The sequence below is a fragment of the Mus pahari genome, chromosome 3 (assembly GCF_900095145.1).
Source record: "Mus pahari chromosome 3, PAHARI_EIJ_v1.1, whole genome shotgun sequence".
NCBI lineage: Eukaryota > Metazoa > Chordata > Mammalia > Rodentia > Muridae > Mus > Mus pahari.
Genome location: NC_034592.1, coordinates 135,376,740 through 135,389,798, shown reverse-complemented (window position 1 = coordinate 135,389,798; position 13,059 = coordinate 135,376,740). Strand labels below are relative to the sequence as shown.

Below are 13,059 nucleotides of genomic sequence, written 5' to 3'. Positions count from 1 at the left end.
TCCTTCTAACCCTTTCAAAGAGCAATCAGATGCATCAGATGCGGGAGCCTATAGAGCACCATTGTACCAGTGCTTCCTATAATTCACAACTGGAAGCACCTCAGATGCCTGCCTATGAGAGCAGTAACCACAATACTCAGAGCCATTGCCAGTGGCAAGCCGCAGAAGATGGACATACGCAGACTGGCGAGGTGACTCGGAAGGTGAAGGAAGGTGTTTGCTACACAAGCCTGAATCCCATCCTCAGAACCTGTGTAAAGGTGGATCTAAGCCGGACTTCATTAGGATCCACAATCTCAACTGATCAATGTTACCCAGGATGGTAAGAGCGGGATCCTAAGTGCAAGGTCTGTCTGGGCTGTCCAGTGAGTTCAAGGCTAGCCTGAGCCTCTTAGTTAGACCTACTCTCAAAATAAAAAGTAGAAAGCTATAGCTCAGCGGTAGGGTGCTTGCTCAGCATGTAAGTTTCCGTCCTGAAGACAGCTGTTAGGTTATAATCACAGACTTTAACAGAATAAATTTAGTATTGAGTTCATAGTAAAGATTTGCTCCCTGAGGCCTGCAATTTGTTCTGGACTTACACACTTTTGGGGTCATTTAAGATGTTTCAAGTCAAGCCACAGAGCCATCTGTTGCCCGGTGAAAATCTATGCAGGGGGAATTGGAGACATGCCCCCACCTGGTGTCTCCATCTGGCTGCATGACCTCGGGGGGAATCCCACCCTCTTTCCTGGCCTTAATGTCCTCATCTGCCCAATGGGAATCATATTTCTGCATTATCCAGGGACGTGGGAGGATGAAGCAAGGGCACGGGAGAGACACATGAATGAAAGGGATTATGCTCTGGGTCATGGGGGGAGAGGAAGGAAGGCCTCTCTCCCACCTGCCAAACCCACAGAGGAAGGAGAGGGAGGAGCCGGGGACCACCCAGGCCAGCAACTCACATTCAGGGCGAGCGCAGGGGTGTGGGCACCTGGACTAGCCATGGACCCGAGCTGGTGAGGCAGCCACCCAAGCTGTCTGGAGCATTCGGAGGCTGATACAGAGCTCTGCTGGACTCTCCACTCCCCAGTGCAGCTGCAGCTGGTCACCTCGTCAAGGGTTGGATATCAACCTCCCACCCCTAACAATACACCAATCATAGTTCAGATGACCACTTGCCCCCCCCCGCCTCAGCCTATCATCCCACCAGAGACAGAGGGGTCTCTCCCAGGCTCACCTCATCATGCCCATGGTTGCTCAAAACCCTCCAGAGTGTCTCACCCATCATTCCCTTCATCAACAGTGCCTGGTAGGCTGTGCCTCTTCCTGCTCCCAACCTTAGCATCTCAGCACAGGGTTAGGAGCCTTGGTTACAGTTCTGATTCGTCACCTCACTCATTCATCTGAATCATTGCTGAGTTGCCTACTCTGAGCCATATATGGTTCTGGGACTTAACAGTAGTTCATGGCCTCCCAAAGTCTCCTCTCTGGCTCAGGGAGATGGACAGGTGACACCCTAAGTAAAGTAGAGTACACAGGACAAAGGAGCAGAGAAAGCTGTCCAGAAGTGCTGGCAAGAATGGGGTACCCCACCCCACCTTCTCTGTATCCCAGACTGGCCTTGAATTCTTCATGATCCTCCTGCCTCAGCCTCCTGAGTGCTGGGACTATATGACCATCTTCAAAAACAAAACAATACCTCTTGACTTCTCTGTTACAGTGGTGGTGGGTGGGTGGGTGATGTGGGGGGTAGGCTAAGGAGTGAGTGAGAGTCATGGAGGATTTTAAAGCATGAAGCAATCAGGGAGACAGACAGAAGTCCATTATGGCTGTGATCTCAGCCAGAGGCACAGATGGCAGCTTCATCTGCCTGCTGTTTAGGGGGGCTCCATCTGTAAGCTAGATACGGATGCACCGGCCCCCATCCCTCACCTCATTCAAAAGGACAGGCCTCCAAGTCCCAAGTGATGGCCTTAGCTAGGAAGGCAGGTTCTACCTAGCCTTCTGCAGTAGCCTGAGGACCATACGTCCCGAGGAGAGTTGTGGGTGCTATCATTGAACATACAGAGTCTCCAAGGAATGGGTAGAACACTATTGCTATTGGCTGCAGTCCACAAACACCAAGACTGAAGAGTCATACCCTCTAAATGGATGTGGTTCAAACTGGGGGTGGCCCCAAGTGTGACCAGGTGGAACCTTTAGGTTAAGAAAGAACAGAAGAAGGCCGGGCGATGGTGGCGCACACCTTTAATCCCAGCATTTGGGAGGCAGAGGCAGGCAGATCTCTGAGTTTAAGGCCAGAGCAAGTTTCAGGTCAGCCATGGCTACACAGATAAGCCCCGTCTCCAAACAAAACAAGAAGGAGGGATAAGGTTACTGTCCTGGAGCTGTAATTGCCTCTACAATACACCAGCCACGTGGCCGCCCAGCCTGGACTTACCAGCTGGGTTAGCAAGCTAGTTACCTTGAGCTGGCTCTGCTCATCTTTCATGTGCCAGGGTTCAGAAAGTCCACCCTCACATTCATCCCATAATCACCAACTGAGCCTTGGTCTAGAGATACAGCAGGGAACTGGACAGCCAAGGTCCTGCCAGGGCAAACTTCGCTGTCATCTCTTATATTTTATGGTTGTGAGCCTAGCCTTTAACGGCTGAGCCATCTCTCCAGCCCCGCTGTCATCTCAAAGGGAATAAGAGAGTTTATCCTGAGCCACCAACTATGAGATCCCATCGCCCCAAACACAGACTCAGCTTACCTCAGATGACCGCTCCACTGTGGACAAAAGTTACATGAGTTACTCTGTTGTCTGCTTGTTTCTGAGACAGGGTCTCACTGTACCAACCTGGCTGGCCCAGAAAGCTCTGTGCTTCCTAGGACAGCTTTGAACTCACAGAGTGCTGAAATTAAAGGCAGGAGACACCAAGCCCAGCCCAAGTGACATGAGCTCTTATTAGTCACATAACAAAACAAAAGTAAAATTCAATCCATGTGTTAAATACGTTGGTGGGACTGAAGTTAGACAAAGAATGGCAAAATGGGGAAAGCTGTTACAGGTTTTAGATGCTATCTGCTGACATCCTTAGCAGTTGGGTGGTGTGGTATCTATTGGTCTACTTAAAATATATTTCAAAGGTTTTTTATTTGATAGCCCCCCCCCAAAATAGGCCACAGAGGTGGGCAAGGAATGGTTAGAAAGAGGAACAAAGACAGAACATGATAATTCAGTTCTGAATCTGCAACATTCCAACTCTCTACAATCACAAAGTTTGAATCAGTCAATCAATTTTTTAAAGTAGGTATGACTTCTCTCTGGTAACTTCCATTCACAAACTCCATTTCAAGAAGCTAATGCAGAGAGAGAGAGAGAGAGAGAGAGAGAGAGAGAGAGAGAGAGAGAGAGAGAGATGCAGAGGTGGGGACACACAACACAGAGGGGAGATATGACAAGTGGAGATGTGTCATGGCAGCAGTAGCAAAGGGGGCTGGCAGAAAATCAAACCAGGTTAAGGGCTAGTGTGTGCAAATATCCTGAGAACCCACATCCCCCTGGTCCAGGGACCCTTCTCTTATGTGGATGGATGCAGCAGCCCCACATGAGGAGCATCACTGGCGACCCCACAGAGAAGTAAAGATGCGGGGGACGAGATCAGTCATCCCTCCCTCCTCTTCCTAGGGCTTCATTCCACTGCTGACCAACCTTGCCTGGTACCTGCCACTGACCCTGCCTCAGTGAGCAGAGACAGGTCACAGGTCACAGGTCACAGGTCACAGGTCACAGGTTACAGGTCTGGATCAGGGTCATTGCACTTGCTGTGTCCTCTACCTGCAGTGCTGTCTCACCTCACCCAAATACCCTCATGGCTCACCCTCTTACCTCCTCCCTCATCTGTTCCAATGCCACCTCTTCAGAGAAGCCCTCCCTAACTGCCTTATCCCAAACAGCTCCTGCATCTCTCCCTGTCCACCTTGCACCGATGGGGAACCTGACAACACGTACCTGCACTTGACTCGGGATGCATTTGGTTATAGCCCTGTCGATGGTCCACTCTCCTGCTTCCCCAGCCCAAAGGCAAGCATCACACCTGCCTTTGCACGAATCTCTGAGCCTGGGAAATTGCTACATTTTTGTGACATGAATAGTTAGGTAATATCAGAGATATCCCAGAGTTCAGATCTGTTCATCTTGACCCTTGGGGATGTGTGTGACCTTCTCTTCAATATCCAGTGACCAGATGTGGCCCCCGAGGGTCAGTAGGAGCCAAGAAATTTAACATGGAACCTTTCTTAACTTCTCTCCATGCAGGCCCACCCAGAAGGGGTCAGAGGTGTCAGTTTTTCCAGCCATCTTTGGCCCCAAGGTGGAGAGATGATGCAGAACTAGAGTCCAGTCCCCAGGGATTACTGGAAGACTCATTTTTCCTTTGGCAAACACCCCAACTTCCTTCACAGGGCTTGTGCCTGCATTTCTGAACCAGAAGGTGTTTACACAAAACATCCTGGGTTTGGCGACAAATTCACCCTCTATGAGGAATCCTTAATGAAGCTTCCTCCATCCCCACACCACGCAGCTGCAGAGGAAACTGTCTCCGTCTCTAGGAATTGAAGGTAGCCCCAAGCCAGACAAGAAGGAGGTGTTTCCGGGCTTTGTGAGGCACAGTTTGTCAATGTCCATAGATAGTTATGAGAGAGAGACCAGCACCCCTCCACCCCGGGGAGTCTGTGCCTGATTAGCCCTTCTCTCAGCCTCAGCCTGAAGCTATAAAATTAAACAGGCATACTCCTGGCTATACAAAAGTGGCCGTGAAATTCAAGTGAGGCAAAGAATATGAATGGGCTAAGTTACCCAGAGTCTAATAAAGGAGACTAAAAAGTGAACCTCAGAGTTGGGCCTTAGAGGAGGTGGTTCCGTGAGTGAGGAGTGTTCACTTTGCAAGAATGAGGGTCTGAGTTTGAATCCCAAGCACCTACAGAAAAATCCAGACATGGTTGTATGAGCAACGACAAACAGCAACAGGCAGATCCAGAGAGCTCAATGTCTAGCAAGCCTAGCCCAAAAGTGAGCTTCTGTTTCAACGAGAGGCCCTATTTCAAGACAATAAGGTGAGAATACCAGGGAGAGACACCTGACACCCTACTCTGTCTGGCTTCTGCTTGTGCCTGCAGGAGCACAGAGCACCCTTACACTAGTACAATGCACACACACACACACACACACACGAAAATAGATGAGATATAGCTCAGTGGTAGAGCACTGGGGTAATTCCAGTTCCGCACACGGAAACACAAAAGAGGATTGGTGAGGCAGAAACTCCCAGGCCTTGCGTCTGAGTCTCCAGCTTTGCAATATTGGGGGACCCCTCCGGTTCTGTCTGGCAGTCATCACACACAACACACACACACACACACACACACACACACACACACACACACAACCTCTCCTCTGGGAATTCCTGGATCCTAATTCACTCTTAAGCTCTTACTGACACTCCACTGCTCATCCTGGACAGTTTCCAGCTCCTTCTGTGAATCTCGGCTTGCTACTGTGGACATTAGATTCAACAAATGTTGCAGCCAGGTGCAATTTAACATGATTACTGTGTCCTTTCCTTCTTCTGGGGAGAGAGAAAGAGAGCGAGTGAGGGGAATTTCTATCACCCATTATTTACAAACTGGAAGCTGAAAACGTCGTGGATTAAAATATGGGTCTCTCTGCCACACTCAGTTTCTGGGCGTCGTTAAACCGGACTTTATGATCTCGGTGTCTCCAAAGTCCTTATCACTACCTTCCATAATGTGTAATTATTTTGCCTTCAGTGTTCGTTGTTTTCCAATGAGACGACGTTCCTAGAGTCGGGATGTTTTATTTGCAGCCTCGATCCTGACACCCAATCTGGTACGCGGTGTGTGCCCAGGAACCCTTTGAAGAGAGGGAAATGGGCAGCGCGTTGTGTTGCTCCTTCACAGCCTGCAGGGGGCGCACCTGCCCCGCTCCCAAAGCCTGCCCCGCCCCTCTGGAGCCCCGCGGAGGCGCATGCTCTTTTCACTGCGCAGGCGTGCCGGAAGTCCCAGAACAGCGCGTGCGCGGAAGGAGCCGAGGTGAAGCTGTCGCGGTGTGTCAGAAGAGGTGCGTGGCACCATGCTGTCCCCCGAGGCGGAGCGGGTGCTGCGGTACCTGGTCGAAGTGGAGGAGCTGGCGGAGGCCGTGCTGTCGGACAAGCGGCAGGTGAGAGACGCGGCGGCCGCGAGCGCCCTACGCAAGTGCGCGGCGTCGCTGGTCTTAGCGGCCTGGCGCGGAGCGAGCGCCAGTTCTGTGCTGGGCAGTCGCCTTCCTTTCACCCTGCCCGGTCATTGCTGGTCCCCTGGATTCTTACCGTCTGCGGGCGGCTTCCCTGACACCACTTTCCAAACGCAGTCCCTGGCCCATCGTGAATCAGGTTGCTGAGACATGGGCGGCATGTGTCTGGGCAATACGCTGGTGTGTAGGTGTGTGGGTGTCCGGCGCCGGAGTGAGGGGTTGAGGGCCTCGTAGACCCGAAAGGGATACTTGGTTCTGTTTCTGCGGTAAGTGGTTAGTTCCTAAAGGGAGTTCGCGCTGGGGATCGGTTGCTTTGGACTCTAAACTTTAGAGGGCTTACTGTGTTATCTAGGATAGCCTTGAACAATCCGTGGTCTATCCTCGTCAGTCTCCTGAGTTCTGGGATTATAGGCGTGCATTTGGATGTTAAATGCCTCTCTCTGGCTGCTTCCTAGAGTTCCGGGAACCATTCAGGTGGTGCAGATGATCTAGATTTAGACCAGATGGTAGTGATGGGGTGAGGCATATACTTGATGGGTCTTCAAACGCAGTCATAATGGCCCTAATGATTCTTTGTGGTCTATATTTGAGAAGGCTTCGTGGTTCACTAGCTGCAGCCCCAGATGTCACCTCTTTGAGTAGTTGTCATAGTGGTACCGTGCCACAGCTTCTCCAGTCCAGTATTTGAGTGTCTGGTGAGACTGTCAGAGTTACCTAACAAGAGCGTGTCAATAGTCACTGTCTAGAGGAGACACTCAGCTAACTTCCTGGTGACCCTGGTATACTCTCAAGGTTGACTGGATGACACAAAATGATTACATCTGCAGACATTTCCCTAGCACCTTCTCTGGAGGAAGGAAGTTTCTGTAGAAGCAGAGGAGCTGGAAGCTGAGTGGGTAAAGAAGCACGTTCACACCTGAGACCTCCATGTTAGGCAAGACATGGGAACTTAGCCAGAAATGATACCTTGTCTCTTCAGATTGGGGCCGGAGGCAGCTGAGTTCCTATCTGCTCCTGTTTTCAGATTGTAGACCTAGACACCAAGAGGAATCAGAACCGCGAGGGCCTGAGGGCCCTACAGAAGGACCTGAGTGTCTCTGGTAAGTTGTGACATCCTTACTGAAGCCCTGGAAGCCAGTTCAGTTGACTTCTGAAGGACTTCATTATCCCTGGTAAAGACCAGGCAGGAGGCTGGGACTGTGTGACTCACCCTCGTGGGAAACTTAGACAGCTTGTGGAGAAGAACGAGCAAGCGTTGCAGGTCAGACATATGCTGTGACTCAGAATCTTAGCTGCTCACTTCAGTGACAGTCCATTAGCTCATCACTCACTGATGGCGGGTACAGAGAGTGCTCAGCACACTTAAAAGCAGTAGCTCTGCCCTTATGTTCCACATGAGGAAAAGCAGCATAAACACACAACTGAAAATTGTGAGAAAGCTAAAGATGGAGTTGGCCATGGGTGGGTGTTGTGACTGTCTTGGAGGAAAGAGATAGGGCTTGGTAGATGAGGCCAGGTGGCTGTGGCTGGTTGCATGAGCAAGCAGGGGACAACGTGAAGCATTCTGGGAAGGTGGCAGCATTCTGGCCATAGTGAAGAGCACTGACATGTGACCTTCCACTGGCTTATCTCAACTGAGTGAGACCCAGAGCTGTTCTGTGAGACTCCACGTGACCCAGCCCCACACACTCACAGCCCCTTGGTTGTCTGCCTGGCTCTGTTTTCCCACATGTCTATAGGTGAGATGTCCTCGCATTCCTCAGGTCTTGGCCTGGATGTCACATCCACGTAATGAATCTGTCCTCTGATGCTTCTAGCACTTTTAAACAGCTTTGGTTTGTTTGTTTTTAAATAACTGCTCCTTTTGCTATTCTATGGGTTCTTCTCTCTTCCACCCTTCTCCACCCCTTTTCTTCCACCTTTTCAACCCTCTAACACTAGATAAGAGAGAAAAAGGGATAGAGGGGAAAGGAAAACACTCCCTGAATAAAGTCTGGGGTTGGAAAGGGGGCAGCGTTATCATTAGACCACTTCCTACTGCTTAGGGGCATTGAGTCCTTGGGGCAAGTTTGATCTTCGTCTTCAGGATATCTAATTTCTTGTTTTTTCTTTGCATATGTCTACTTTAAAAATTGTGACCAACAACCCTGCCTCTCAGGGCCCTAGCAATGTTTCACCCTCTCAAAAGTCCTCAGAATTCCAAAAATCACACACTGGAAGAAACTATCTGCAGCTGGCCAAATCATACCAGAGCATGAGGCAAATCATAGTCAGCTGCTGTGGACAGTCTGATGGAGCCCCAGAGCCCACACCTGGGATTGTAATGAAAACATTTTCTTACAGTATTTCTGTGTTTTATTTTGTTTTTTAAAGAAACAAAAATGCCAAAGTTGTCAGTATAATTTTTCATGGATGTTCTTGGCAGTATGTGGAAAAAACCAACCTTGTCATTCCCCACCTTTGCTATGACGTGAGTCCCACGAGAGCGTGAACTGCTCTGCTGTGTTCTTAGCACAGTCATGCCTGTCAGATGATAGGGCTTCAAAAAGAAAAGACAGAACACGATGAAGAAATGTCTGTTTGCTGTTTCAGAAGACGTGATGGTTTGCTTTGGGAACATGTTCATCAAAATGCCTCACACTAAGACGAAGGAAATGATCCAGAAAGGTAAGGTGTCCTGGAGATGGGTCAAGGACATGCTACCTTCCCCAGCACTCCTGGGTCATAATCCAGCAATGAGAACCAAAACTGTGTATCATGCTGGGGAAAGACAAAGGGCTTTTTCCATATGAGGCCTTTGCTTTCTGTTGAAAATAAGATCACTCTCTACCAAAATCTCATTGGCCAAGGCCATCCATAGCTGTAAAGGGTTGTGGATAAGTGAAGTTTTGCATGAGTCTGTGTGTGTGTCTGTGTGATGTGGTTTGGTGTGTGTGTCAATGGGTATGTACATGCAGAGGTCAGAATAGGAAGTCAGGTGTCCTCCTTTGGCGTGTTCCACCCTACTTACTACTTTGAAGTGGGGTCACCCAACTTCTTTGGCTACATTGGTTGGCCTGCACGCTCTCTGCATCTGCCTCCCTCTGTCCCCTAGTGCTGGGATTATAGGTACACTCAGCCATGTGTCCTGGAGATTCAGTCCTCACTTGCAGAGCAAGCACTCCTACCAACTGAGCCATACCCCAGTTCTTTTTCTCTTTCTTTTTCTGTTGTTGTTGTTGTTTTTCAAGACAGGGTTTCTCTGTGTAGCCCTGGCTGTTCTGGAACTCACTCTGTAGACTAGGCTGGCCTTGAACTTAGAAATCCACCTGCCTCTGCCTTCCAAGTGCTGGGATTAAAGGTGTGTGCCACCACCCCGGCAAGCTTTTATTTTTCATGTCCCCTGCAGCTGAGACTGTGCTGAAAGTGGAGGCGTGACTGGGGACATAGCCTAGTGGTAGAGCATTTCCCTAGCCTGTGTAGGGCCCTGGGTTTAATTCCCAACACTGCAAGAAATGGAGTATAGGAAGAGTGAACCTCTATCGTCTGCACAGCTTGTGCAGGCAAAGTACTGCTTGGGTCTCCAAAACCACGACCGACTGGAATCTCTGGAGAAGCTGCAGGTAGGTCCTTGCCTGGGAGAAAACAGATGACACTTGTTTTCTCTGTCACCTCCTTGAAAACACATGGATCAAAAGGACCAGTAAGGTGGTCTTTCCTGAAGACAGGATATCTTAGAACAAACCTGCAGAATTTCAGGTTAAGATAGTGTGGTTAAAATGAAGGGCCAGGTTGGAAAGATGTCTCCTATTAAGCGTACTGGCTGCTCTTCCGGAAGACCAGGGTTCAGTTCCAGTCAGCACACAGTGGTTCACAGCTGGTGTGACTTCAATTCCAGGGGATCCAACACCCTTTTCTGGCCTCTGTGGGCACCAGGCATGCCATGGTGCACAAATATACATGCAAAACACCCAGACACATAATAATACATTTTAAGAATTATTTTAAAATTAAGGGTCAATGTGCTTGGGTAATGGGCCAGAGACTGACTGTATAGGTGAAAACTTAGGGGTCACTGCCTGAGTTCAGGATTTGGTGGTATGTCCTGCTGACCCATTGATGTTGTCTAATCTCTTATCTATGCGGGTTCTAGTTTTCTCCCAAATCAATATAGACTGAACAAGTTTATAAACAATTTCTTATTTATAATGAGAAATCTATTACCAAAGCTGTGAAGGAAGCATGGCTAGTCAGGGCTTTACTTCACCAGGAAGGAAGAGCAGGCAGGCAGCTGATGGCCAGTAGAACGTCCCTCACAGCAGTTGGTTGATAAGCTTTGAAGGGTGCCTGTGTCTTTGTGCCAGCACTCCTCAGTGTAGTCTGTGGTGATGCTAGGCTGGTCCTTCCTATCCACTGTGGCTGACTAGTTTATGCTGGAGCAACAAGCTCTCCCATTGGCTACTTAGGCCACATTTTCACAGGTCCTTGATGGGACTTGGGTTTGTAAAGTTTCTTAGCCACCCAGCAGCCAGCCACCCAGCATTCTTTGAGTGACAGACCTTGTTCTGGGCCACCTCGGGGACTTGGGCAGGTAGTGTTCCTCTAGAGTTTAGCCTTGACTCTCAAGGGTGTTAGGTGGAAACTAGGGTCCTTGTCTGTATCGTAACCTCCTGTCCTGTCTGCCTGCTGCACTTTTTTACAGATCAGGAGCACCTGGATAAAGAAATAGAAAGGCTGCGGAGTCAACTTAAAGTGAAAGTTAACCGCCTCTTTGAAGCCCAAGGTATTGGCCTGGTGGGGCTGGAAGGTGGGGGAGGAGGCACCCATTGAGAGAATGTTAGAGAGCAGAGCAGGTGGGCAGTGGGAAGTGAACAGTGTTGTCTGTAGCAGCTCAGAGATAGGACATCGAGGGTTCTAAAGCTCATCTTGCCACAGCTCCTTTCCCAGGCACTGAGAGCTGCCTAGGATGACCTTGCATGGTACGGGTATGAGGGTAGCTAGGACTGGGGGAACTCAGAAGACCTGAGTCAGAGGTCAGAGCTTATGAGGAACCCAGCAGCACCTCGGATCCAAGTCTGATTGGAACCTGGAGGTCGGGGCAGCAGTCAAGACTGTGCAGGTTCTTAGTCCAGGAGGAGTGTTGGTCTGCATCAGCCTGCGCAGTGCAGAATCCGTGGCCCAGCCCTGTACCTCTCAGGCTGAGCTGGCAGTATAAATGCAGTGTTAGCCACTTTCCTGGGCCTGGCTCCAGAGTCGGCAGTAGGTTGGGCAGCAGGGGGCCCGATCTGATCGTGACTTTCTACTCCTTGCAGGAAAACCAGAGCTGAAAGGTTTTAACCTGAATCCCCTTAACCAGGATGAGGTTAAAGCCCTCAAGGTCATCTTGAAAGGATGAGACTCACAGCAGGATGGGGGACCTGTGACAGGACTTCCCAACCCCCAGCCTTGAGACCTGCAAGGACAGGATTGTCTGTTTAAGGGGACAGGCATCAGGAATGTGGCTTCTGTACAAATCTTTCTGTAGTGCTTGGCTGCTTTGTGCAAGAGAGAACCCTTAGTCTGCTCTGTGGGCTTGGCCTGGCCACCAGAGCTTGGACACAAGACCTATTGACAAACCCTGGCAGCTATCAGTAGGTGTGTGGGTATGTGAGAATGTCTGCAGCCGACACTTCTCAACAGTACCCTGCTGTTCACATGGGCCTGGCCGGGGATGGAGGCAGAGGAAGGCGGACCGGGAGGTTCATTCCAGCTTTCTGCACAGCGAGGCATTTTCGCAGGCAGTGTGTGTGGCAACTGGAATAAAGCAGGACACTGACTATTCACTTCTGTGTGAAGCAAACCTTGTGCTCCTCACCAGCTGCAGGGTAGACACATTCATTTCCCTACTGCTGCAGTTCTGTCCTTTTTCCTGCTGGCTTTCTGTAGTAGAGGTGCTGCCAGTCATCCTCTGTGGTTGCTCTTGAGATAGAAGTCCTTACAGAGTTCTGGCCCAGGGCTGGCAAGCAGTAACCTTCCTGATGTGACTCGACATGGAGTATCGTCCCCACCTCTGAGAGCAGGGCCTGCCTGGCTGGCTGGCTCGAGATCATAGTATGAGTGTGGCTCGAGATCGTAGTGTGAGTGTGGCATGAGAGCACAACTGACTTCTGGTCCTTGCCATTCAATAAACATTAACTGAACAAACAATAGCTCTTGAGTTGTTGCCCGCCTCATTCTGTCCATCACCAAGGCACCACCCTTCTATTAGAGTGCTACCTAAGAAATGGGGGTAGTCCTTGCCTTAAAAAGTATGTAACATCAGGAATAGACAAGAGACCACTATCTGTTATCCTCGCTGCTTATCAGAAACGAGCTGGTGTAAAATATTGTAAGTTTCATGAAAGGGGTGGAGAGGTGGCTCTGGGTTTAAGAGCACTTGCCATTTTCAGAAGACCAAATTAAGTTCCCAGCCCCACATACTATCTTATAACCATCTGTAACTCCAGTTCTAGGAAATGGATACTTTCTAATCTCCACAGGCATACACGGTACATGTACACACATGTACATACACACAGAACACCCATACAAATCTATAAAAATGAGCTGGTCAGATATGGTGGCATACACCTTTAATCCCAGCACTTGGGAGGCAGAGGTAGGTGGAAATGTCTTATTTCCAATTGTAATACACATTGTATGTGTTCAAGGCCAGCCTGATCTACCGAGGAAGTTCCAGGATGGGCCCTGTCTCAAAAAATAGGAAAAAAACTAGAAATTAGAAATAAGCTAAATATTTTGAATATTACTGATGCCTTCAAGGA

General features: G+C 49.6%; 1 protein-coding gene across 1 annotated transcript; it reads left to right on the top strand.

The window, feature by feature from the left end:
* Positions 1-6,052: 6,052 nt before the first annotated feature.
* Positions 6,053-12,442, top strand: Pdrg1 (p53 and DNA damage regulated 1). The gene is made up of 5 exons (XM_021194477.2): positions 6,053-6,205; positions 7,302-7,377; positions 8,870-8,944; positions 10,959-11,039; positions 11,569-12,442. The coding sequence occupies exons 1-5, from the start codon at positions 6,119-6,121 to the stop codon at positions 11,649-11,651; spliced, it is 402 nt and encodes a 133-aa protein (XP_021050136.1). The 5' UTR covers positions 6,053-6,118; the 3' UTR covers positions 11,652-12,442.
* The last annotated feature ends 617 nt before the right edge of the window (positions 12,443-13,059 follow it).

Coding starts and splice junctions, on each gene's coding strand:
- Pdrg1 (XM_021194477.2), top strand. CDS start 6,119: ATGCTGTCCCCCGAGGCGGAGCGGGTGCTGCGGTACCTGGTCGAAGTG. Junction 6,206..7,301: donor TGCTGTCGGACAAGCGGCAG/GTGAGAGACGCG, acceptor TCCTGTTTTCAG/ATTGTAGACCTAGACACCAA. Junction 7,378..8,869: donor GAAGGACCTGAGTGTCTCTG/GTAAGTTGTGAC, acceptor TTGCTGTTTCAG/AAGACGTGATGGTTTGCTTT.